Below are 24,979 nucleotides of genomic sequence, written 5' to 3'. Positions count from 1 at the left end.
ATATGATACTAGCGCTCACTTTATGATATGAAGTACAATACTCAAGGGGTAATTCCCCATGTGTGCAAACACATGACTAAATGTTGTTCCAAAAAAGATAAACTTTAAAGTATTAAAATCTCAGCTCTTTACACAGGCAACCCAACGACGTATTTGTTATAGTTACTGATAAACATGCTTTACTATTCCCATCATTCTCCCTCTGTCTGTTTCATTCCTGTGAGAACTGAAAAGTGTGTGAGTTTCCAGGACAAGTGGAGGGATGGCACAAAATACTAGAGTTTAATGGCAAAGAAAGCCATTATTTTGTGCTTGGTCTACACTTAAAAATTATATCAGCATAGCTACATTGGTCAGGGTGTGAATTGCCAGTGTAGATATAACTATGCGGATGGAAGTGCTTCAGTTAACATAACTAATGTTGTTAGGGCAGGTGATCCTACACCAACAGAAAAAACTCTGTCAGTGTAGGCTGTGTCTATTCTAGGGGGCTATGCTGGCACAACTATGGTGACAAAGGATGTGTAAAAATAGAGACAATCTTGGAACTGCAATTTCTATGTCAACCTGTTGGACAGCTGGGATTCTTAACAGTAGTGTTACTGTCCTGTTTTGCAGGGCTGACAGATTTTTCAATATCGGGGACTATTTTTCTTTTTCTTAAAAAGAGAGGTTAGTCAACTTTGTGTGTCTTATATAAAATTGTTGGCAATGTCTTTTTAAAATACCAGCCAGCTGAATTTTACCTCTGAGCCTCTAATCTCGTGGCTGATCTAGTTGTGGCTCTAGAATGTGTTTCATCATCATCATCATCTTCCTCCTCCTCCTCCTGTTCTTGCATTTCCTCTTCAGCAGCAGATGCCAACTTCCGACGTTTTCTTTCTGGCTCCAGTGTTTCTGTCCATGAAAAATTTTATGTATGTGCTATAATTTCACAAAAGGCCCTCCAAAAGGATATAGACACTTAGTTTAGAAAAGGCATTTAAAATGGGACTTGTGAGTAGAGTAAGTAATTTTCCGTTTCCTTCATCCGTCAACACTTTTAATTCACACTTGTTTGACTTAATCTCTCAAACACATTTGCAATAGTTTACTTTTGCAGTTCACAGCCAGAATTCATACAAAATTCATGGGGATTTACAGAAGCATCTGGGATGTACCAATAATGACATGGGATTACAGCAATTTACACATAATTACATAATATTTACACTAGCTGTAACCCAATGATTTTTTTCCCAATGAAAGGAAAACATCATAAAGCTGAACTTGTTATAATTTCATGCACACGTAGGCACAGTAAACTCTTCATACTGGTAAGAGCAGCACAATTTCATGTCTTACCAACTTCTTCTGATGGAATCAAAGAACATCTGGGCTTTCTTCCTCTTCGACGCACAATCATCTCTGCTTTACCTGCTTCATCCTCCTGATGTAATGAAATGAAAGCCAACAAGAAAACACTAATGAAATTTGAGAGAGCGGGCCATTTTTCAGTATATACTGCTTACAGGCTTTCAGTAAAAATGCTTGCACTTACATTTGCTGTTTCTTCATTATTAGATGTGTCTTTGGCTAAAGAAGAAGAAACAGTGTAAGAACTCTACACAAATGTAAAACTGAACTTCAAATCCCTTTATTAACTAAGCTCTTTAAAAAGGAAGTTTCCAAACTCAGTTTGTTGGCTTTCTATAATCACCACCAGGAGAAATCTGAAACTTATTTAAAGGCTCTCTTCAGAGATGCCAACTAATTGCAAATTAAAGCGATTTTTGTTTTTTAAAAAAAAGAGATTGTCTATTCATTAAAAATATTCCAGTCTTTAAAATTAAGGTTTTTTATGCCACTATATTTACTGCATTTATTGATTGATATCAGTAGTAAATGCCCTTCTATTTTAATGAAAAAGCAAAAGTTATTTAAATATTTCAATTGCTATCTAAGAGATGAAGATGGCAGCAACAGAAAAGTATAGAGTTTTAGGGCCTAACTGCAACTCTTGCATAAATCAAATAAATAAATCAAATCACATAATGGTAGAGTGGCTCCTTCATTTAATACTTCTGAAGGACTGTGCTGCATATTTCAAAAATACATATACAATCTCCATCATGCAAACTGTCCTAGAAGCAGCTCCTAGGCCTGTACGGGAAACTGCGTATGTGCAGTCACTGTAGTGGACGCTTACCACCTCTACCATTGGCTTGCTCAACTCTATGTTGAAACAAAATCTACTCCCTCCATGGCAGGGAATTTTGCCAGATCTGCATCATGGTGGAGACAGAAATCCCTCATAACAGAAAGAAGGAAGTTCAAGACAAAAACAATTTCTTGTGTCTTTCCCCCATCCTCCCTACAGAACTACTGCCTATCTTTGCTGTCTGCAAGGCATGAGAAAAATCCCACTACCAAGCCTTGACACAGTCAATTTGTCTGGACAAAGCTTGATTATCCTATTAGTCCATCTGCTTATCTATCATAGCATATGTAGAAGGAACACTTATCTATCCAAATTATTAGTTCACATGATCAGAGACACATTCTAAAACTATAAACACACATTTAAGTGAGTTGGAGTTAAGTCATGAAAAAGCTTGAATTGTGAGTGAATGAAATTTATTATTAAAATTAAAAAACCTGCATAATTATATTTAATATAGATATGGAACAAAAATGTAGGAGATTGATATATTGGAAGAACCAAGTATTTAATGCAAAATAAACCTTCTAATTAACAAATGAATGATAAAATGTGAACAGAGTTCATTCATTTAGCTGTGTTAAACTATGAATACATTATAATTTCAGTATATTTTGTGAAATCTCTTAGAAAACACAGATTTGTGTTAAAAAGTATCCCACAAGACAGCTAACCTTTCTTAAAAATATGGATACTGGAGCTTTGCTACAAAGCTCGAATAAAAGTATATAAACAAGTTCTACCATCAACCTGTATAATAATAATAAAAAAGGCAATCCAGGAACAATCACTACAGCAATTGGTGCAGAAGTTTCAGTTATAAACCCACTGCCACGAGCATATAACCTTCTGAAAAATTCTTGTGACATTTTTCATGCTTAAATTTTTGCCCAAAGATTATTTTTCGAAAGGTTGAGGGAAATTTGAATCAATTGTTTCTCTCTCTCATGTTATACAGAAACCCCAAAACCCTATTTCCTATTCTGAACACAGTTTTCCCCCTCAACGAACCCCCCCACAGATAGCTCAAAATGGCTAGACTTTGAAATTTCAAACTTAGCACGGAACTAGCTTCACTGAAGTTTAATGCCTTGGTTAGGTTTGAAAAAACTGTTTTTGATTTAATAGTTATATATATTTGAAAATGCTACTTGGGGTATGTGCAGTTGTAAAAACAAACAAACAAACAAAAAAAAAAACCTATAAAAATCTTCACAGTGGTCAGGCAAATGGTTTGCTGAGACCACAGCCTATCATGCTAACCACTACTGTGTCATTGTTGCCTTGTACATCTCCCTCGGTCTGTCTTTTGATCCCATTTCCACAGAAAATGAATTTAAATGAGCAAAGTTAGGGTAAAGGATTTTTTTTTCTATTTGTATTTTAACCCCCTTACACATTAATATTTGCACTTTTGATATCTGATTCATGGAAAGAAATGGAAGCAAAAATGGGAACTGATCACTAGCAGTTGAGACAGTTTTACTATAGCACCCACTATTTCTATGAAGTTCTGGCCTGTGCCTCCAATGCACTTGATGTATGTTCATACAGCATAACTGCACATTCTGTCATGTATTATTGCTTACCTAAAGCCAGGAGCAGCACTGTTTAAGTAAGTCCTACCAGGATCAAAAGAGAATAACCTAGTTGCTATCTTTCTATTTTATATGAAACTCTTTCTCAGGATGGACATCATGTTTCTACCAGTTCATTTACTTAGAGTCTATAGAGAGAGGAGAGACTGCTGAATGCAGAGGGCAAAGCTTAGGAAGGACACTTTAGAATTTTTCGGAAAGTAAGCCTTTATACATCTCTCCCTTCTCTTCCCTGTTGAGCTGCTAAGGCAGATGGATGATTTATTTGCTTACCTGTTTGAGAAATCTTTCCTCTACCAGCAAGGGTTGGAGATTCCTGAACCTAAAATTAAAAAGTCCCAAACATCTCTTAAAATAGAACTAGATAAGCCTAGCAATGGATTAGCAAGCACTAAGATTTACTTCCCTTGATATAAAAACATGTTTCCAAAACTGGAAACCACAGATAAATGTAACATGCAGAACATTTTGTATCTAATTTCTTGTAGTGATACTGGTCTGCATTCATTCTATGCATGATTGGACAAGAGAGTTTGGAACAATTTATTTGTCAAATTAGTGTATGGACAAATGAGATTACCTCAATTACTGAAACTAACATGTATTTCACACCTTGGAATGCTACTGCTGTAACTTTTACTGAAAAAGCCTCCATCAAAGAAGTTTCTGAAAACTAACTTTGCATACCAAAGGCAATTTAACTATATGTAATTATATGCAGGAAAGGAAGGTGTAGTGTGGTAATTTTATGTAAATCTACACTATTAAAGAAACTCACAAAAATCACTACAGCCACAATTTAGGATTCATTCCAGATGGAGAAAAAACTGTGCAGAACTACAATCTGATACGATGAGAATAGAAAAACAGTTGCTTTCACCACTGGATTTAAGAGTCTGCACTAAGGAGTCTAAAGTTCCCTTTGAACTGTGCATTTATCCCCAGTAGCATTAATGGATCAGAAGCAATCCCCCCTTGTTTATCCCCAACAACTAAGGCTTCATGTTACAGTGACATTATTTCTGGTGGAGGGTAGACCCAGCTCCTTCTGGACCCAATCTATGTTGATTGATAAATCTGCCAATATGAATCGCCACACAGATATGCAGGACATTCACTTATAAAGGGACTGTTAGAAATGGTCAATTAACAATAAAAGGTTGAACTCAGGATCAGAGCTGGATGAAGAACAAATCATTCTGTTTCACGAGGATTTCCAAATGACTTTTCTTTCTGATTTAGAACAAAAATTAAAGATGCTCTGCAAAACAAATTAAAAAAATGCTTGATTGAAAAACTGTTTCAATAATTTTGAAACAATTCCACCAGGCAGGCTGGAGGAGAGTTGGTAGCCTGGAAACCTTGGCTGAGCAGAGAGCATCAAAACTTGAAGTGGAATTTTCAAGCTTCCAGGCTCCGCAGAAGCTTGCTCGGTGGACTGCTGAGGATCCAGGAAGATTGGGATCTGGGTTTCCCATGGCTCCTGGGCCAACTAGCTCCTCAGGCTGCCTGACTCCTGTGGACTATTTCAATTATCATGAATTGGCATTTACCTATGGAAAAATGCTGAGTCAGAAAATTTCCAATCAGCTGTACTTGGGGGTAAAAGTTCTGATCCAGCATCACACTGCACTGTAATTTGATCTGATTATACAGAGCAAAAATACATTCAACAGAACAGGTGTCTTCTTTTGCAACTGTTGTACTTTGCATGTGTTAGAATATTCATAAAACAGACAGCAAAGACTCTTGGAAGTTATAGGGTTACGTAAAGAGCTCTTAATTTATTATTCACACAAATCTGACTAGGCCTACTAGCTTAACTACAAAATGAAATCCCCCATACTGAAACTCCCCACATAATATAGGGATCACATAACCAGATTATTTACTAGATCATCTCTTTCAATATATTAAGCACTTAGTACTTTGATGCATTGTGCTCACTGTTGGAACAAATGAGGTAGGAAAGGAGGCAAAACTGTCTAAGTCTTTTCCCTCTTTCCTTGATACTTATGCCAAAATGATCCCACCATGTGTTATAACAGTATACAAATATCTCTGATCAGTATTTGAGTCGGTGTATAAAATTAACTGTAAAAAGTTTGGTATTTTCATTGCTGCTACAATTTTTGAAAGAGAATCTACAACTATAATGCTGGGTTAAAAAAGGTACTACTAGATTGTTGGACATTACTATTAAGTCCAATAGTTTAGAATATCTTTTTACTTAGAGAAATTAATTACTAAATTGGATTATATTTTCCTAATATACTCAACCATTAATTTCTACTTTATATATTTATTTATTTATTTTATAAGATAAGTTACATAGAAAAAATATAGTTTTAAATGACCAAAATGTGTGTACCCAAATAAAAGATTCAGAAACTTACATTCCCAATGTTTATGTCAACATCTGAATCCACCCCTGAAAGGAAAAAAGAAGATTCAGAAAAATCACTAACATTTTCATATTTTCCAATGAAGATATCACAAGGTACTTACTACTCTGTACCGCTTCAAGAGGGTATTTACGAGGCCTTCCTCTTTTCCGCTTAACTATTACAGGTTGATTTTCCTAAAAACAGGGGAGAAACAGGTCAGATTTTAAATTAGTGCAGATATTCTTCAAACAATGGGTATATTAAGAATAACCATACTATCATGGTATCACAGTCTTACGTGAAATCTGAGACCTTCTCTAGTAAAAAGTATCTTTCCAATGACATCCAGAACAGCCTTCAAATCATAATAGCCAAAAAAGTCTGCAGTCAAACAGCTGAAATATTCAGATTATCAAAATAAGATTTTTATTTCTATTATTTAAAGACATATGTCTTGAGTAAGAATTACTGCAGATGTAACTTACAGCACTGGCTGGGGTCTATCCAATCTCAAATGGAATCGTTTACTTCCAGGTCATTTTCCTGAATCTAGCCCAGGTTGTAAATAACAAAAATCATCATCTGATAGCTGTATATGGTAGCCTCTAAGAAATAAGTCAGTGGTTCTCAGTCTAATTTTTATTGGATAGATGTCCAGAGCACAAAAACACCCACCATAACTGGCATCCTCACAGCTAGTTCCATGAGGGAGACCAAAGATTGAAGGCCTGATCCAAAGCTCACTGAAGCCAAAGGTCTTTCCTCTGATTTCAGTGGACTTTGGATCAAGCCATGAATGAGCAAGGAAACCTACTTCCCTCTCAGTTCTAGGGAACGTCTACATGACACCTGAGGGTGTGAATGGAAGCTTGTGTAAATGTACCTGTGCTAGCGATAGTCTAGCTGGCTCGTTAAAAGGAAAAAAGAGGATGCTGCAGTGCAGGCTTCAGTGCAAGCTGCACAAACCCACTTGACCTTTCTGGGTACTGACTTGCTAATGCAGCCCAAGCTTAAGCCCACACTGCAGTTTCCTTACTTCTCCTTTTAGCAAGTTACCTAGAGTACAGACTAGGGAGGTAAAAGCCTCAACATTTGAACGTTAATCAGCTGTTAAACAGCTGATTACTGTTTAAACTGGGGGGAGGGGCAGGTGGCAGCTGGGCTTGGCTCCCCATGAGCAAGAGAGCAGCTGGGCAGGGAGGCATGGGGAGGGGAAGGGAGAGAGGGAGGGACAGGGGAGGAGGGAGAGAAAGCTGCAGCTGGGCTCAACTCCCTGTGAGCCAGAGCAGCTGGGAAGCTCTCATGGGGAGGCATGGAGCCCAGCACAGGGAGGCGGAGGGAAGCCACAGCTGGGATCAGCTCCCAATAAGCCAAAGCAGTCCAGCTGCTCTTGCTTGCGGGGAGGCGCAGAGCTCAGCACAGCTCCCCCTGCACATGCAACTCCCCGCGGGCAAGAGCTGCCCAGCTACGGCTCGCATGCATGGCGGGAGATCCACAGCTAGGCACCAAAGATTACAGGGGATCCATGAGACTTCAGGAATAGTGAGGTCATTTAGCCCCACATGGGCTAGGCGCAGCGCCAGGCCAGCCGGGAGCCCCACGCTGGCTGACCAGGTATCCGGCCAGAGCGAAGAAGCAGCCTCGCCTACCCACTGAAAGAGCAGCAGCCCCAAGCTCCACACTGGCAGGAGCAGAGGAGTACCTCCCTCCCCCAGCACCGAGCTGGAGCAGAGCAGCCCCAGCCAACTGCCTCCACTACTCTCAATCCATGAGGATGCGAAGAGGCAGGGCCACATGGAGCATGTGGTGACAGCTGCACCAGGGAAGGCTTAGCTTCTTACTCAGGTAAGAGCAATTTGTTATTATGATGTAATTTCATGTTATAATTACCATTGTGTGTGTTTATAGGAGTTGTGTGTTTGTGGCCAGTGGTGGGCGCAGGGTACGTTTTTTACCTAGCGTTAACTGGTGGGGCTCAAAAAGGTTGGGAACCACCTAAAAAAGGTTGGGAACCATTGAGCTAGAGGTGTGATACCCAGCTTCTGTATGCATACTTGCACAGGTTTAATAGCAGCGTAACCACTGCCCATGCTACTGCAGCCACATTTATACTCGTGCTCTTATCAGGCTACCACAAATATGTGCACACAAGCTGGAAATCACACTTCTGGCTCATAGTGTAGACGTAGCCTTAGAGATGCTTCTTCCAATTTTGGGTTTCGATACAATACCAGTGTGATAGGATAAGTTTGCACTGTGACTACATGTGCTGTGTCTAGATAGTGAATGTGGTCTCCAGGACAGTCAGTCAATGCACCTTTCATGCACAGTAAATTAACTTACATTTCTAAGCCACATACTTTATAGACAAAAGTTATTTTACTATTTACAAAATCATTAGTGGTACTATTTTTCACATCCCTCTGTTTGTAAAGCCAGGCTGCTGCCTTAATTAAAATAAAGTCAACTGTACATATCTCTGAAGGGGAAAAAAACACAAATATAGTTAAATTTCTGAAAATTGCCTAGTATAGCTTTTCCATATATTGCTGTGTCAAGATTTTGTGCTCTGATACCTGGGCTAGAAATAGAGTCCTTATATCATTGGAAAGGGGCAGTTATCAGCTTTTAACAGCATACAGCAACAATTACTGTTAATAGTTTTGAAAGTCATGAGATTTCATCTCAAACCCACCACTGGTCCAGAACTTACTATTGCGTATATTTCAGGCCAGTGTAGTTTGGACAGAGAAATTCAACCTTTATAAGGCTGGAGTCTGGGGAGTAAGGAAATTGTTATGCCAGGTTATGTTTAACCCCCCCCCAAAAAACTATGGCAATTTTGGATTTTAAGAGTAGTCTTGAGAGCTTTGGATTAATTGGGAGAGTGCAAATGAAGAGGTCAAAGTCGCAGGTTAAATGCAATTTGTTACACATATAGCACCAGCACATACCATGTCTCTCTTTAGATTACTCTCTTTTAAAAAACTTACAAGTCATGACTTCTCTCCTGTATTTAATTCTGGTTGATGACAGAATTATTTATGGTTATATTCTGGAATGGACATTATGACGTGGCTATTTAATTAGTCACTTTACAATGCTCCAGGTGATCAAATCAGTTTTCTTTTATGGTTGTGGTGAAGTCAATATTTTATTTATTTTATTTTTATTGCTGCAATCAAAAAGGATAAGACAAACCATAATTTTGTCTTAACACTAAACTTTCAAATGGCAATGAATTAAGATGGATAAGACTACTTGCCTCTACAGAACTTAATTTAGACTCCAGACTCTGCTTTGCTTTTTCACAAGTATCCTGCTTGCTGGTAAAATCATCTGCACAAAATACAAAGTTCAAAGACACAACTTCATTGCATATTTTTGCTTCAGAAAATTAACAAAAAGTATTGGTGACAATCTCTGTACTGTCTCAAAACTACTTTATATGTCTGGGGGAGGGGATTATAAATTAAACTTCTGTAAAAATATTAGTAAATCACATAGTATTTGTCTTAATTTTTTTGCTGTATTACGTTGTTTAGGTTGCTTCATTAGACAAGTGGGAGTTATTGTACTGGCTTTTGGATTTTAAGGTAATAGAAAGTTTGAGAGGATGACCCATAATATTACAACAAGGACACCAAGGTCAAGTCATTTACTGATAGTACTATTATTTTCCCCCCACACCCACCAAATAGAAAGTTAAGGAGGCAAGCCGAATAGGTGGTTAAAACTCAGATATATCAGCAGGTTTGTTGATATTGAGAGTTGAAACCATTAAACAGGTCAGCCATGTGTTAGCGTATGGACATTTTGCAAAGGAAGGTTGATTAGGAAGTCAAAGCCAACATTAATTCATAGGACAGTATCTCATTCTTTTCTTTTACTACTATGGATAAATTCATTAATAGGGCTGTCACCCACAGTCAGTGCAACTTATACACTTTGCTCCTACAGGCAGCTGTACTGTTCCTCTCTGGGAGGGCAGGGTGTGGTTCTGTCAAGGGAGGGCAGCTTTAGTTTATGGCCAGAGCTGCACAGAGCCTCACTGGTGAAGTACCCTGACCCTGCCACCTCTCTGGCAAACTGTCCATTTTCTGACTCCAGGCCACCCACCCAATGGAATAGAAGCAGTGGCTGGCTCCTTGGCTCCTTCTCTGTACTGGCCTTTCATCAGTACAAGAGGCCTTGAATTAACTTTTTGGGAATTTCAGAAGTCAATCACAACATGTTTTTCAATAGCTACTACATGCAGCATGGAGATGATAAGCAAATATTTCATTATGAAATAAATATTCTCATTTTATCTCAGAGATGTAATCTAATTAAAAAATATAACATTGTGTACTGTTTCAGTAAATTGCCCTGAATTTATATTTATATTACCTTTTTCTTCTACAACATTTGAAAGAGGTGTGTGTTTCCTAATGATTTCTTTGGATATCTCAGCTATATCTTCAGAGGTCACTTCCTTAATTATTTTGAAAAAAAAAAAAAAGGAAAAAATATCTTATTACAGCTATAAGGTCACTGCCAACTACTCTAAAAATACAAATGTAAAATAATATTTTTATTTTTCATGACTATAATCCCGTTAAAACTTTAGTGCTGAGCACTCATCTTTCACTAAAATCAAGGGGGGACAGAACACTAAAAATACCACACACACCCACACACACTTTTTAAACTAAGACATAGCATCTGTTAAATGCTGGTACCAAGTAGTGAGGCAATCTGGCCAAAGAGAATATACTCAGACACACTAAGATGATGGCTATTTTTCCATCAGATGCAGGGAGAGAAAAAATAACCTGGTATATTCCTTACTGAGTTACACTAATTTCACATTAACCAGGTGTTGTTCTGCTGTGAGTGTGACATTCTGTTCTGTTCAATATCTTCATCAATAATTTAAATAATGGCATAGAGAGAACACTTATAAAATGCGTGGACTATACCAAGCTGGGAGGGGTTGCAACCACTTTGGAGGATAGGATTAAAATTCAAAATGATCTGGACAAACTGGAGAAACAGACTGACGTAAATAGGATGAAATTCAATAAGGACAAATGCAAAGTACTCCACTTAGGAAGGAACAATCAGTTGCATACATAAAAAATGGGAAATGATGCCTATGAAAGAGTATTGCAGAAAGGGATTTGGGGGTCATAAATATAGACCAAAAGTGTCACATTGTTGCAAAAAAGGCAAACATAATTCTGGGAAGTATTAGCAGCAGTGTTGTAAGCAAGACACAAGAAGTAATTCTTCTGCTTTACTCCACGTTGAATAGGCCTCAACTGGAGTAGTGTGTCCAGTTATGGGTGCCAATTTCAGGAAAGATGTGAAGAAATTAAAGAGAGTCCAGAGAAGATCAACAAAAATGAGTAAAGGTCTAGAAAACATGATTTAAGAGGGAAGATTGAAAAAATTGGGTTTGTTTAGTCTGGAGAAGAGAAGACTGAGAGGAGACATGATAACAGTTTTGAAGTACATACAATGTTTTTACAAGGAGGAGAGAGAAAAATTGTTCTCCCTAACCACCTCTGAGGCTAGGACAAGAATCAAAGGGTTTAAATTGCAGGCAGGACGGGTTAGTTTGGACATTAGGAAAAACTTCCTAATCATCAAGGATTTGAGCACTGGAATACATTGACTAGGGAGATGGTGAAATCTACATCACTGGAGATTTAAGAGCAGGTTAGACAAACACCTGTCAGGGATGGTCAAGAATACTTAGTTCTGCCAGAAGTGCAAGGAACCGGACTAGATGACCTCTTGAGCTCCCTTCCAATCCTAGGATTCCATGATTTCTTGGTGATGAAAAATAGCTAGTGAGATGCAAGGGAGACAGGAGCCTATTCCCATTAAACCTCAAAAGCAGGGGATTTGGGCAACCAAGAGAAAATGGGGTGTTAGAGGGAGAGTTTAGAGAGGGGGTTTCTTCAGGGGGAGAGGTTGAGATAGCCTGGACTGTGGCTGGGACTGTAGAAGAGACTGGCACATCCTGGGAGAGTTGCTGTGTAGGGGGAAGATTTTAGGGGACATTTTGGGGGGCAATGAGCCTGGAGTGTCCCTCTCCAGTCCACAATTCCACAATTCTGCCCCAATCCTCTTTCAGGCTTTGTATCCTGCTCATTTTTAGCTCCTGACCAACCTCTGTCTCTGATCCTCATTCTAACCCACCTTTTTTGCTTCCTTTTGTTGCCCTGTCTGTATTCCCCCATTCCGCCCTTCTCCCTCATTTCCTCATGTCTCTGCCTACAATATCTAGCACCAGCCTCATCCTCTTCTTCCCCTCCCCCCAATTCCAGAGATCCAAACTGGCAGGGCACCAACAGGGAGAGCAGAGAGAATGGAGGCATAATCTCTGGTAGCAGCAGCCCACAAAGGTTGAGAGGGAACTGGAGCTGCATGCCTAATGCCTAGCCAGATGTACAAGATTCTGCTTCAGGCAGATTATACTAAAATGAAGGAAGATGCAAAGAGCTGCCAAATGTGTGAATGTCACATCTGATGTGTGACACTTAGCAGCCTCTTAATTTTGGAGGAATTCAAAATTGAGACTTGAACAGTTTGAATCTTTTCACTGTAACATTTAACCATTAAAATACTATTGTAAGAATTTACAATTATTGTTATTATGAAAATCACCCCAAAATCAATCTCCACAAAAATCAAAACATATCTGCATCTATCTATCCATATAACCTCAGACACCAACATTCTCTCAATATATTTTTGACTATACCAGTGAAAATGGATAAAAATACCTTGACATCTTTTATTCTAGAGCACTGACTCTGTCTGTTTCCTTTTCTTAAGTCCTGAGTAATTGGATAATCATCTGCAAAACAAGTTAAAAATTTAATTGAAATGCTCCTGTCTATTTCCAGAGAGATAGCCGTCTATGCTTCTCAGGGCCTGACCCTCTTCTCATTTACACCTATTTGGCATCAGCGTAATTCCACTGATTTCAGTCAAGTTGCCCCTGATTTACAAAAATGTAAGTCAGAGGGGGAAAAAAAAAATCAAGCCCTTTCTCTTTGAAGGAGCAAATACATGAAACAATGAAAGGAGACTTTCAGCTTTATATTACTCATCACAGGCTTTTAAAAAAGTATAACAAACTACCTCAATTTCATAGATGTGGACACTAAATTAAATCTGGACCTCAACTGCACTCCAATTAGATGAAATAGCAGTACTATTTTACACTCTATATATGTTTGGATTGAATGTATTTATAATTAATCATTTCAACAAATTCATTTGTTGTTCTTCCTCCATCAGGGCTTGAACTGGGGGGAAAAAAGTGATATTCTCCCAAGCTTTACCCACAAGCTAAGCTCCACCTACTTCAGATGTCAAAATGAAACACCACTCGCAGTACATTTTGTGATGTTCAAAATATGATCATGTGTATTCTGCTGGCAACCTCAGGCTTGCAGGAGTTGGCTCCCTCTTAGTACAATTCACCTACATCTATAGGTAGTGCTGGACTCGGTTCTGCCTTGATGGAACTTGGGATTCCTTGCTGGACTCTATGGGAGTGGATCCCCTTTGATGAGGATGCGATACCTCCCTTGGCTCTGTTCCACCCCTCTGGTCTTTCAGCTCCACTGGTCAGATTGGGAAGAAAAAGGCAGTGGTACTCTCCTATGTGCCATCCACTCATAACACCAAAATGTACAGTATACTTCTGTTTATTTGAAACCCTATTATCCAAACCTCTGCGTTATCTGAATCCCTTCCTTGTCCTCCATGTATCTCATGCTGAGGGACAAGAAAGGGATTTGGATAATGGGGAAGTTTATATAATAAAGCAGAGACCCTGGCTGGGACTGCAGGGAGGAAAATGAGCCCCCAGCTCCAGGGGAGGCTACCCTGCTGCTGAATAGCTTCTGCAGCAGCATAGGAAGCCCCTCTGTGGTCCTGCTGTCACGGGAGTGAGACAGACCATAACAATAGAGCTGCATGACAATGGCTCTCTGCACGGCCTCAGGGCCAGTGGCACCCAATCCCTGCAGGTACAAGATGCAGGGAAAGCTGCAGTCCTGGCCAGACAGAACAAAGTCCTGGCCAGGGTCTCCGCTCCTGCAACTGGAGGGATCAGGCATCTCTAACCTGCCTGTGCTACTCCCTAATCAGACAATTCATCGATGATCAATGCCAGGTATTCCCACAAATTTCTTGCAATCAAATCCTGATAGCATCTGCAGCCTTTAAAGGTAGAGATTAGGACTGGAACTCAAACCTAAGCCTTATGCATGGCACTGCAGAGCACTATCATTAAGTTACTAGACTGGCCCTTGAGCCATGGTTATATACACAAATTTGAACACACAAGTATTAAAAAACCCCTCAAAATTTAAGAAGATAAATATGAATGTGTCTGCAGTTGTTGCAGCTACCTGATTCACCTTCTCGAGTAGGTGACTTGTTTTTTTCCATTCTTGGCATGCTGCTTACTTTTTCCTGATTAGGTATTTCTATCTGTAATTAAAAAGTGGGAGTGTGTTAAGATTTACCACGAGAGAACTGAAGAGGCACTCCTGTTCCCAGGCACAGGCAGTTCAAAAGTACCTCTATATGTGCCAACTTTATGTTCCATTTAGAATGTTGGGTCAGGAAACCCAAGGTCTTGAAGTAAGATGGTGATATATGTTTTGCTTCAGTTTGTAAAGGCTGAATATAAACAAGCATGCTTACCTCTTGAGCTTTTACTTCAATCTGGATTTTTTCTGCTTCTGTCATATCCATGGTATTTGAAGTTTCCTGTGCTGAAACACCCAAATATATAAATTATATAAATTATCAAGTCATTAGTATACACTACATGTGTTGGATATAAAATGCTCAGAGAAAAGTGGGTAGTAAGTGCAGTTCTGAAGAGTGTTTATGCACTATATGTTGCATATTCCCTGGAAGATGGACTGTGTAGAGCAGAATTAAATATTTAAATCTCCATTCTGAAGTTACACTGTGATTGATTTCCCTCAGTTCAATACCCAATCGACACAGCACACCTCTTGGCAGTCCCAGGAGACTGGTCTAATGAACTATCCTGCTAACGGTAATTACTCCAAGTCAGGGTTGTGAGGTACTGTGAAGAAGTTTGCACTGCAGTTGCATTTACTCTACCTGTTCTGTGAACATATAGAGGACTTCACTCTCCGGGGACATCAGCAGGGCATCTTTTATGATCACTAACATTCACACACAAGAATTAAAATAAAGGGTACATCTGGACTTATTTTTGTATTTCTATTCTAGCAGTAAGGAAAATCTGGAGGAAAGGTTTTTTTCTGGTGTTCAGTCTTCTTTCACCTGTATATTTTTACTCTGTATTTTGTAAAAGAGTACAAGTACGCAAAAATTAATTCTTATGTCAAAAAAAGCGTGTTTGTTCATTTGTGGTTAAACTAACATCAGTTGTACAATACTCTTGTGTGTGATTTTTTCATTACAGGCTGCCATTGTACTGCAAAAGTTAGACTTGATAACCCAACAGCAGCTTTGCCTTCAAGAGGGCTTTGAAGGGATGTGAAGTCAAGTTTAATTTCTCTGACCAAAGGTTAATGATGACTAGTAGCACCTAAAGTCTCGTGGAAAGGAGCGAAACAAAAAAGGGGGTTGGGAAGGTGGTTACACTGAGATATTTGGGTGTGCAGGGAATCCTAATCACCTGTGGGCCAATTATGAGAAAAATGTTCAATGTAGTATATGGGAATGAAAATAAGAGTTGTAAAATCTTCTTAGCTTTTCTGCTGTTCTACTGATCCTCTTTATTTTGGAGGATTTGCATTTATAAAAGTTCTGTAAATGCAAAGAATTACCCAGCTTCACTATGGAATCACGGTAACTGCATGACTAAACTTTCTGAAAATTTAGGCCTAACACTTTCAGATTCAAAATATCCAAGAGTAAAAACAATTAAACTATCTGATCAGATAATTCAGTAACATCTCTGAAGAGAAATGAGGGTAGGACTGTGATTTTTGAGCCAGTCTCATACATCTCAGTGTTGAAAGTTATAAAGAAATAAACAAATAGTGTATATTAGTCTGAAATATCAGTCCCAAGCAGCATCATACAATCACCCTTTGCTGGTGTATACCAAAGCCAAAAATTAAAAATAACGTCAAAGTGATCAAAATCAAAACTAAGTTCGATCAAAAGAGAATTTACACAGAGGTATTATCTCCCCCTCCCCCCAAAAAAGTTTTAGATAGCATGTTAGGCTTAGTAATTCCATAGTGAAACAATCAGTAAGGGAAATATATTTCACAAGCACATTTAGCATAGGACTTCACTTTTTGTTTAGCTACATGTGTACACAGCAGAGCTGTGTAGAGAACAGAAATTCCATTTTGAGGAGGATTTCAAGATTTGTATTTCTAAACAACAACAAACCCCAAAATTTTGAAATTCTCCATTAAAGAAAATTCCATAAAAAATTTGGTTTTGGTCAGTTGAAACTTTTTGTTTCAACTTTAACTTAAATGATAATATATAATACAAAATAAAAATATGTAGCAACAAGTCATTTTGAAAGGAAAAAATGTTGTGCCAAAGATTGAAACTCCTCCCTCCCCTCCACACACCCTTTTTTCTTTAAAAGGAAATTTTGTTAATACTGACGTTTTCAAGAAGCATTTAGATTCTCACGGAACTACATTTTCCAACAGAAAATGGTTCTGTCAATGTTTTTCTGACCAGCTCTAGTGTACAGTATACACAAGTAAGAATATACTTATTTACCTGTTTCTTTATCTGTAGTTACTGAAGATTTTGATGTCCTTTCTTTGCAGCTAAACTCTTCAACTCTTTGTGTGTCAGAGTTTTCCACCTAAGTGTAAATTACAACTGCAAAGTTAATTTTATACTTCTTTTTATTCATTAAAGTTATGAAGGCTGAAGAGGAGAAAGTTTTCCCCAATTGCTACTTTCAAAGTATAATATGCACTAGAAGGAAAGAACTGAATGAACATACAAACAAGTTTGTTCTCAGAGCCCTAATACCAATACTACCATAGAACAGCAACATTATGGAAGACCAGCTCTGTTATAATTATCTACTTAGCATATTTTAATGCATAATGACAGCTTTTCTTTAAGCTTCAATTAAACATATTTTATGCACTTTGAAAAGGATGTAATATGATGGACTGCATACTAATTTGCATTAATGAGCTATGTGCAGAAGCTAAATTTATAAAATTGCAGTTTTAGTGGGACAGAAATGCAGTAAATCGATGTCATAATACAGGACTGGGAAATAATTCTTACAGAAAGAATCACTCTTTATTAATAGCTCAGACAGGTAAATGTTTAAAGAGTCCCAAAATTTCAAATACATTACATTATAAATTATGAATTTTCATACTTTATTAAATTACTTTGGTATCTGGATTAGGAGCTTTTGTTATAAAGTATGTGCTTTTAGTACCATGTGACATTTTCAACCAAACCCTATTATATTTATCATCCCTACAATCCTTGTAGGATCACAACAGATAATATTATCAGAAAGCCTGCCCTTGTCAAAGTTTCAATGATCATCCCCATTTTTCCCTTCTATTCCGCCACTTGAGGTTTTCTCATTTCAGTCTGTCAACACTGGACTTGAAATGGTCATAGACCAGAGTAATATAACAAAATCTCTTCCCTGAAAAGCTCAATGCGCTCGCATCCACAGTGCTCTCAACACTTATGAGGCTGAGATGACAGGTTCAGAGATAAGAACTAAGTTCTGGATGGCGAAGGCAAGTAAGAAGAAGCTGAGATACTCTAAGCACAATTTATGGCAAATTTAAAAAAAGATAATTATGCATCAATTTGCACAGCTGTATAACCTCATTATACATAGACCTTGTATATACTAGAAATAACATTTCCCTTTAAACTGTGGTATGCAGTATTGTTGTAGCCATGTTGTTCCCAGGACATCAGAGACACAAGCTGGGTGAAACTGAACTTCTGTTGAAGCTGGTCCAATAAAAGGTCTCACCCACCCTGCCTCTCTACTTCTCCTTCAGAGACTGTTCAGTGTAAATCCAAAATGTAAAACAAAGTAAATGTAACAAGATCTTACATCGATAGAGTCTTTCTTCAGAGCATTCTTCAGTGGCAAATCTATTAAAATAAAACAGAATGCTGATGTTATGGAAATTAAAAAGCCCAGCAGAAGCTTAGTGGCTCCTCATGATGTATGCAAAGGTTCCAGAGTATGTGAAGCTAACATACCACCTAATGCAATGTTTTTTGTTTTTGTTTTTTTTAAAAAGAGAAAAATATTATTTTGATTTCTAAAGGGCAGGGTAGTTTAGAATCATTAAGTGTTTTATGGCTACAGATAATTTAGATATTCATGGGTGAAATCCTGGCCCTTCTGAAATCAATGGGTGTAATGCTTCAATGGGGTCAGGATTTCATGCCATATATTTAAAATCACAAAGCTTGATGCTGAATCATGAGATAGTACAGGACACATGCTGGAGCATCAGGCTCAGCAGGGGAATCTAAGCTCATACGATTCCAGCAATAAGATCCATGTATGTCACTTCTGTAATATACTAAAGAGAGAAAAGCATGGTTTAGCAGTCAGCACACAAGACTAGAAGCCAGGAAGGCTAGAGGTCTAATTCTGGATCTGATAAAGCTCACTGTGCTCTTGTTCAAGTCACTGACCCTCCCTGCTTCCTTTGACAGGGAAAACAATACTTGAGAACTGTAGGAGCTGCTGGGGGGGTCTTGAGCACTTTTGAAAATCTGGCCATTTTGTACAGATGTCTAAATGACAGCTGAAACCTTTTTGAAAGCTGTTCCCATCTGCAAGTGCTGGGCACTTTTGGAAATCTAGTCCTTTAAACATTGATTTCATATTTTTATACTAAAGCTTTTAAACAACAAAAAAATTCCAAGCAATTTACGTTTTCTAGCCTACATTTAGGATACAAGATCCAGTATGCAGCATAGTTTAAATGATCTGTGATGGCAATATTGTTTATCTGTTTAAAAGTACTCTACACATTTAAACTTTTTATTGTTACGCCCTTAGCTTGTAAAACGGTATCTTTCAATTTTTAAAAGCACTGTCAATTGAAGAGTTAGATCCTAGCCACTCAAACAGCAATGATATGTTTACATTCCTTGGAATCTTGGACTACTAAACTACTGTGTCTGCTGTTCATACTCAACAGTGACAGAATACACATTTGTCTTTTAAACAACTTCCTTTTACGTATGTTGAACTATACCAAACACAGCGAAGAGATTATTTTAAAAAATCTCTACCCAGAACAAGAAAGCATTAAAATCTTGAATGTGTGTCATATCTAACATGATTTACACAACAAAGGGATTCTTTTGTGAAACATTTTACATTATGAAAGATTACTTTAGCCAGTTCAGTACACACATTTTAAACTAAGTACTGTGTGTCTGGATGACTAAGTAACTTTAAGTGCTTTGAAGCGCACGTGAAAAAGTATGGCAATCTCAAAGGACAAATTACCAGGATCTCCTGAGATCAGTAAAAAAAAAAAAAAAGAAAAGAAAAACTGGTCCATTTTGGACTCTCTGCTCTGAAGATCATACCCTGCAAGCCAATATTCACAGTTTAAAAACCTTTTGTATAAATGCATATTTGAGCAGTGCCTACCTCCTTACATGCATTTTTTAAGCAAAAGCTTTTACATCTTTAAACCTGTGTGAATTTGATCCCCTGAAGAATAAATCTAAAATTACATCTATAACTAATGTTATAAATATTATATATAAATATAATATAAATACATATAAATTCAGCAGAAATTTGCAGATCCTGTCATTTAGAACTTTACGGGTCTACAAAATATTTAAGCACTGTATGAGTGGCAATCACTCAGTGTACACAGTGACCTTGCCATTTAATAATCTAGAGTGGTAGACATGACAGTCTCCATAAAGCACTGGTCAAAAGCTTCAATATGACAATTGCACATTATTATTTATTATATTAAAATATTTTTTTTTATTAACCAGCACCACATAATCAGACTTGCGTACACACTTGCGAAGTGTTCCATTTCTCTCTTGACCATTTATTAAAAAACATTTTATTTTCAAAATAATTTTTTTTTCCAAATTTGGGATCACCAGATAAAAACTTTTCCTGAACAGATCAAATGTCACATGAAGGCTGATGCTGTTTTTTTAAAATAAGTATACTGTATACAAGAAAGGAGGAAATTAGGAATCAAGGTCCCAACCCTTGTAATGGGCTCCATGGAGGCAGACTTCTGGCCTGTGAGGAGTCTCACTGACCTTGATGGGGATCCGCACAGCTGTAGTCGGTATGCCCTTGCAAAGTGTGTGGCAGGATTGGGACCCCTTAGGCCTCATACACATTTATTATGGCTACTTTTATTCTGTTTTTGAGGAAGGGCTTTTTTTTTAAAAAAAAGCAGTGGAAGACCACAAAAACAGATATAGATAGATATAAAATTTAATATCTACATTTAGAATTGACTTAAAACCCCCATATTCTATTCTAGGTAAACCTACCTCGGCCTCCTGGTCAAGGTTATCCATCCCTATATCACATCATCTCCTAGCTCACCCGAGTCCTAATCCTGCCTAGGAGCTATATTTGGTGAACTATTATTCTTGTACAGAAGTCCAGCTGACTTCAAAATCAACCTGCGAGTGAGTAACTGTACACCCAGCCACTTTACGGATCTAGGCCTTCAACTATACACTTCTTTGGAGAAGAGACTGCGTCTTTAATTTCTTTGGACAGTGCTATGCACACCTACAGTGTTATACCTGTTATCTTTTGTAATTCAGCCTAGTTCTGTTATCTGTTGCAATATTTGAAGATGATCTCCATTTCTAAGCCATGTGGCAAATGTCCTTACAAAATGACCTGGAGCTCAAACTCCATCAAAGAGATGGGAAAAATATAAAAACACTGTTAGCAGTACTGTTCTTTTTCAGCCTTATAGGCATAACAGAACTACAATAAATATTTGAAAATAATGCTTGGAGAAAGAATTAAGTGAGTGCAGAAACATTTGGAGTGGAATAGATTTCTAACAGGTCACAGAGTCCTAAAAATAACTCAACTTTTAACTCGAGAAAATACAATTTTCCCATCATTCAACTTATAAATGCTCTTCTAACTATGGTAGATAGACATGGACTTGCTATCTTCTGGCTAGCAGGGAAGACAAATGAAATCTTCCTCTGAAGCCAGTACTAACAAGACTTTGTGATTCAGCCATAATAGAAATTCAATTACTATTGCCATCTCTGCAAAGGACCTGTTTGAAGCTAGAAACGTGGGCATTCTAAATTTAGTCCTACATCCCTATGGGAAGGTTCCTGTATTTTACCTGAATACTAAGAACATTATGAGAACATTAACAGTTTGTAATCTGCTTGCAATTAGGAATCTTTCATAGAGGACAACATAGAAAATAAGGGGGTGGAAATGAGATCAAGAGAAACTACCTTTCAGATTGCTGCCTCAAGCAATTAATAGTATCATCTGTACAGTCTGAGGATTTATGAAGCAAATTTCAAATGTATTAGATGGTTCTGATACACTTTGATGCTCTGATTTAATCTTTTACAAAAGTTATTTCCATTCAGTACAAATTCATAAGACACGCCACTTTTGCCATGTTACAATATGTTTCCAATCCCTAACCCGACATATTTATTGTATCACATTGAAGAGTGTGGCTCAGAACTGGCCACCACTTAGTATGGCAATACAGTCATCACAGGCTGTTTTCTCCCTCTAACTCCCCAATTAATTCACACTCAGGAGTTTTCATTAACTCCTCCTCTTGAGGTCTGCTCTATTGAACCATTCGAGTTAAAGGAAGTTTACTTGGCCCTTCCAGGTTCAAATCATTCCTCACCTGATCAGCAGGGTTCTCTGCTCCTTACATGTCTCTTCCAGCTAGTGGACAGCCCATGCAGCCCAGCTTATAGGAGGTACTGCAGTGACACGTGACCCTTGATCACTTGACTTCAGCACAGGCCAGAGCTTGGGGCCTTTTAACGCTCCACCCCATTAATATTACTCTTTTAAAATTTTATTTATTAATTTAAACTGTTTTTCCTTGGATATCATTTCTAAAGCAAGGGGTCAAGATGACATAAGGCAGTTTTAGGATGACTAGTTTTTCTGACCCTGATCCAAAGCCCCTGAAAGACTTCAAAGGGGCTGCAGTGGCCTTTGGTTCAAGCCCTAGATGCATAGTCTCAGTTAAAACATTTGATCTGTGTAGGAATTAGTAGATAGTACTCAAACTCACAAAATATGAAAATGTAAACCACTATCATTATAAACATTCATAGATATATAACTAAGGACAGAAATGATCACTCATCTCCTTTGTCCAGCTGCAGAACACAGGCCATAGGACTTCCCTGAATTAATTCCTGTTTGAAGTGGGGCATATATCTTTTAAATTAAGATTGAGTAGTTTTTTTTTTGTTGTTAAATTTCCAGAGATGGAGAATCCACCGCAATCCCTAGTAAATTATTCCAAAGACCAAATATCCTAAACATTAAAAATTTACACCTTATTTCCAGTCTGAATTTATCTAGCTTCAACTTCCAGCCATTGGATCTTATAATACTTTTGTCTGCTAGACTGAAGGGCTCATTGTCAAATTTTTGTTCCCAATGTAGGTACTGGTACACTAATCAAATCACCCCTTAACCTTCTTTTTGTTAAAGCTAAACACATGGAGTTTCCTGAGTCTATCACTACAAGGCATGTTTTCCAATTCTTTAATCATTCTCGTGGCTCTTCTCTGACCCTCTCCTATTTGTCAATACCTTTCTTGAATTGTGGACCTGAAAACTGGACAAAGTATTTCAATAGTGATTGCACCACTGCCAAACAGAGGTACTGAAACAAAACAAAATAAATCTACCTTTTGGATACTCTTCAATATGGGGTTCCTCATGTGGTTCTTCCCTTGTTGGGCTTCTAGACTTCTGTGGCTAAAAGCAGAATAAAAAAAGAAAAAAATAATTCAGGTCTATGGGGGAAAAAAAAATCTTACATCCATAGTAACAGGTATCACTGTATATCCTTAGCGAAGTACTATCAAGGGATCTTTGAATTACAAGATTTTAAACAGATTTTCAATCAAATTTTGATACAGCATATTAGTTTAGTAGTGAGGTTTAGCAGTATCATCACCCAAAAGCACAGCACCATTAGTTCTACTTAACTATTAAATCTGCCACAGAAACAATGGATTATTGTAATGTGGAAATCTCAGGAGAAATAAATCACTTGAACTCCAGATGTAGGTTCTAGGGACTACTCTCCCTGAAGTACCTTCAGAGTATACACCACTAATCTAGATTTATCTCTAAACTCTTCTAAAGTAGTTATCACCAGAGTATGTAGCTGTTGCAGCAGTAAAAGTATCTTCCTTAGACTAAGTCAATTTTTCCAGACTTCCCTGGATTTCTCTTGCGACGAGTGATTTTGCAGCTCAACGCACACAAAAAAAGAAAAGAAAACGAAGCAGAGAAAGCGAACATTAGAAGCATCTGTTCATTATTTCAAAATACCTAACTAATGGATATTAAGGATTATAAAATTTATGCATGCTTAAGTATTTTCAGAAGAACTATTTATCACAATAAACATATTTACAATACAACTCCAACCCTAGAAAAAAGCAGAGATTGGGACATTATATAGCCATTTGAAAGGGGAAGTACACCATTGGAACAAGCAATAGATCCTACTCTGAATAATCTAAAAGGTGCAGGTGTGCGATTTAAATATCAGTCCTTTGAAAAGCTACAGCAAAATAATTGGAGAATGTTCCTTAAAAAGCTTGCAAGATTCAAATTTAGTTCTATATGCATACATATTCAATTTAAATAATAATAAATATATAAAGAAATTTTCAACTTAAGATCATGCACAATTACACAGGAGAGAATGTTATCTTTATTTTCGGAGTACTAGAAATACCTCTTCAGTTTTCAAGTTCGTTTTCAGTTCCAGTTCTTCAGCCAAGTTTGGTAAAGTATCTTCATTGCCTGATGAAATGTAAGTAGATTTAAAATTATTTTATTACAGTTGTATAGTACCGCCAATATGACTGCTGTTCCCCAGGAACGTCATATAAAAATCGATGCATCTGATGTAGCTACCCTAGTGAGTAAATGAATTTAGTTAATTCATTCTCTTTAAAATCCTTGGTAGTAAATCATTTTGAAATGAATCTGTCCCGCACAAAAATATTTTTTTTACTGTTTTGATGGAAGAGTTGTGGTGGAGAACATTGGATCTTGGGTTTTTCACAGCTTAATTCTGATGTTTGATTTAGAAGATTATGGGAAATATTGAACATTTTATTTTAAAATACTGTTAGTAATATCAACAGACTTCATTATGTTAAAAGCTAAATAGACCATTAAAACTATGAATCACTGGATAGCTCATGAGTTGTACTAAGGAACATAAATCAAGATTTAAAAAAAACAAACAAACAAAAAAACAACCCAAAACATTGCCTAAAGTTAAGAGTTTAAATCTATAATTAGGCACCCAAATAAATGACCTGATTTTCACTGAGGCACATTCAGTAGCTCTAATTAATGCAATGCTTGTCCTTTTGCAAGATACTGAAGGTTTTTTTTCCTCCCTCACCCCACCTCAGCATCTCTGAAAATCAGGCCACTTAATTAGATATATAAATATGGATTCTGAAGTCTTTAGGAACTCATATTTGAAAATCTTATTAACCAAACATCA

At 37.5% G+C, this 24,979-nt stretch overlaps 1 protein-coding gene across 2 annotated transcripts in view; it reads right to left on the bottom strand.

The window, feature by feature from the left end:
* The window catches only part of BOD1L1 (biorientation of chromosomes in cell division 1 like 1), a 55,918-nt gene that overhangs the window by 6,620 nt on the left and 24,319 nt on the right, over positions 1-24,979 (bottom strand). Inside the window, exons 11-25 of one of the 2 annotated variants that reach the window (XM_067530350.1) lie at positions 24,194-24,261; positions 23,130-23,199; positions 18,286-18,326; positions 16,953-17,040; positions 14,901-14,971; positions 14,603-14,684; positions 12,962-13,035; positions 10,575-10,659; positions 9,451-9,524; positions 6,307-6,379; positions 6,195-6,229; positions 4,072-4,120; positions 1,541-1,575; positions 1,345-1,429; positions 747-897 (exon numbers count right to left, since the gene is read on the bottom strand). In XM_067530350.1, the coding sequence (XP_067386451.1) occupies positions 747-897; positions 1,345-1,429; positions 1,541-1,575; positions 4,072-4,120; positions 6,195-6,229; positions 6,307-6,379; positions 9,451-9,524; positions 10,575-10,659; positions 12,962-13,035; positions 14,603-14,684; positions 14,901-14,971; positions 16,953-17,040; positions 18,286-18,326; positions 23,130-23,199; positions 24,194-24,261 (1,081 nt within the window). The remainder of the gene's footprint in view (positions 1-746; positions 898-1,344; positions 1,430-1,540; positions 1,576-4,071; positions 4,121-6,194; positions 6,230-6,306; positions 6,380-9,450; positions 9,525-10,574; positions 10,660-12,961; positions 13,036-14,602; positions 14,685-14,900; positions 14,972-16,952; positions 17,041-18,285; positions 18,327-23,129; positions 23,200-24,193; positions 24,262-24,979) is intronic. The other variant, XM_067530351.1, reaches the window with a different exon arrangement.

The sequence above is a fragment of the Emydura macquarii genome, unplaced genomic scaffold (assembly GCF_026122565.2).
Source record: "Emydura macquarii macquarii isolate MOO-44397 ecotype Brisbane River unplaced genomic scaffold, CSIRO-AGI_Emac_v2 contig_3062, whole genome shotgun sequence".
Taxonomy (NCBI): Eukaryota; Metazoa; Chordata; order Testudines; family Chelidae; genus Emydura; species Emydura macquarii.
This window is presented reverse-complemented; position numbering and strand designations above follow the sequence as displayed.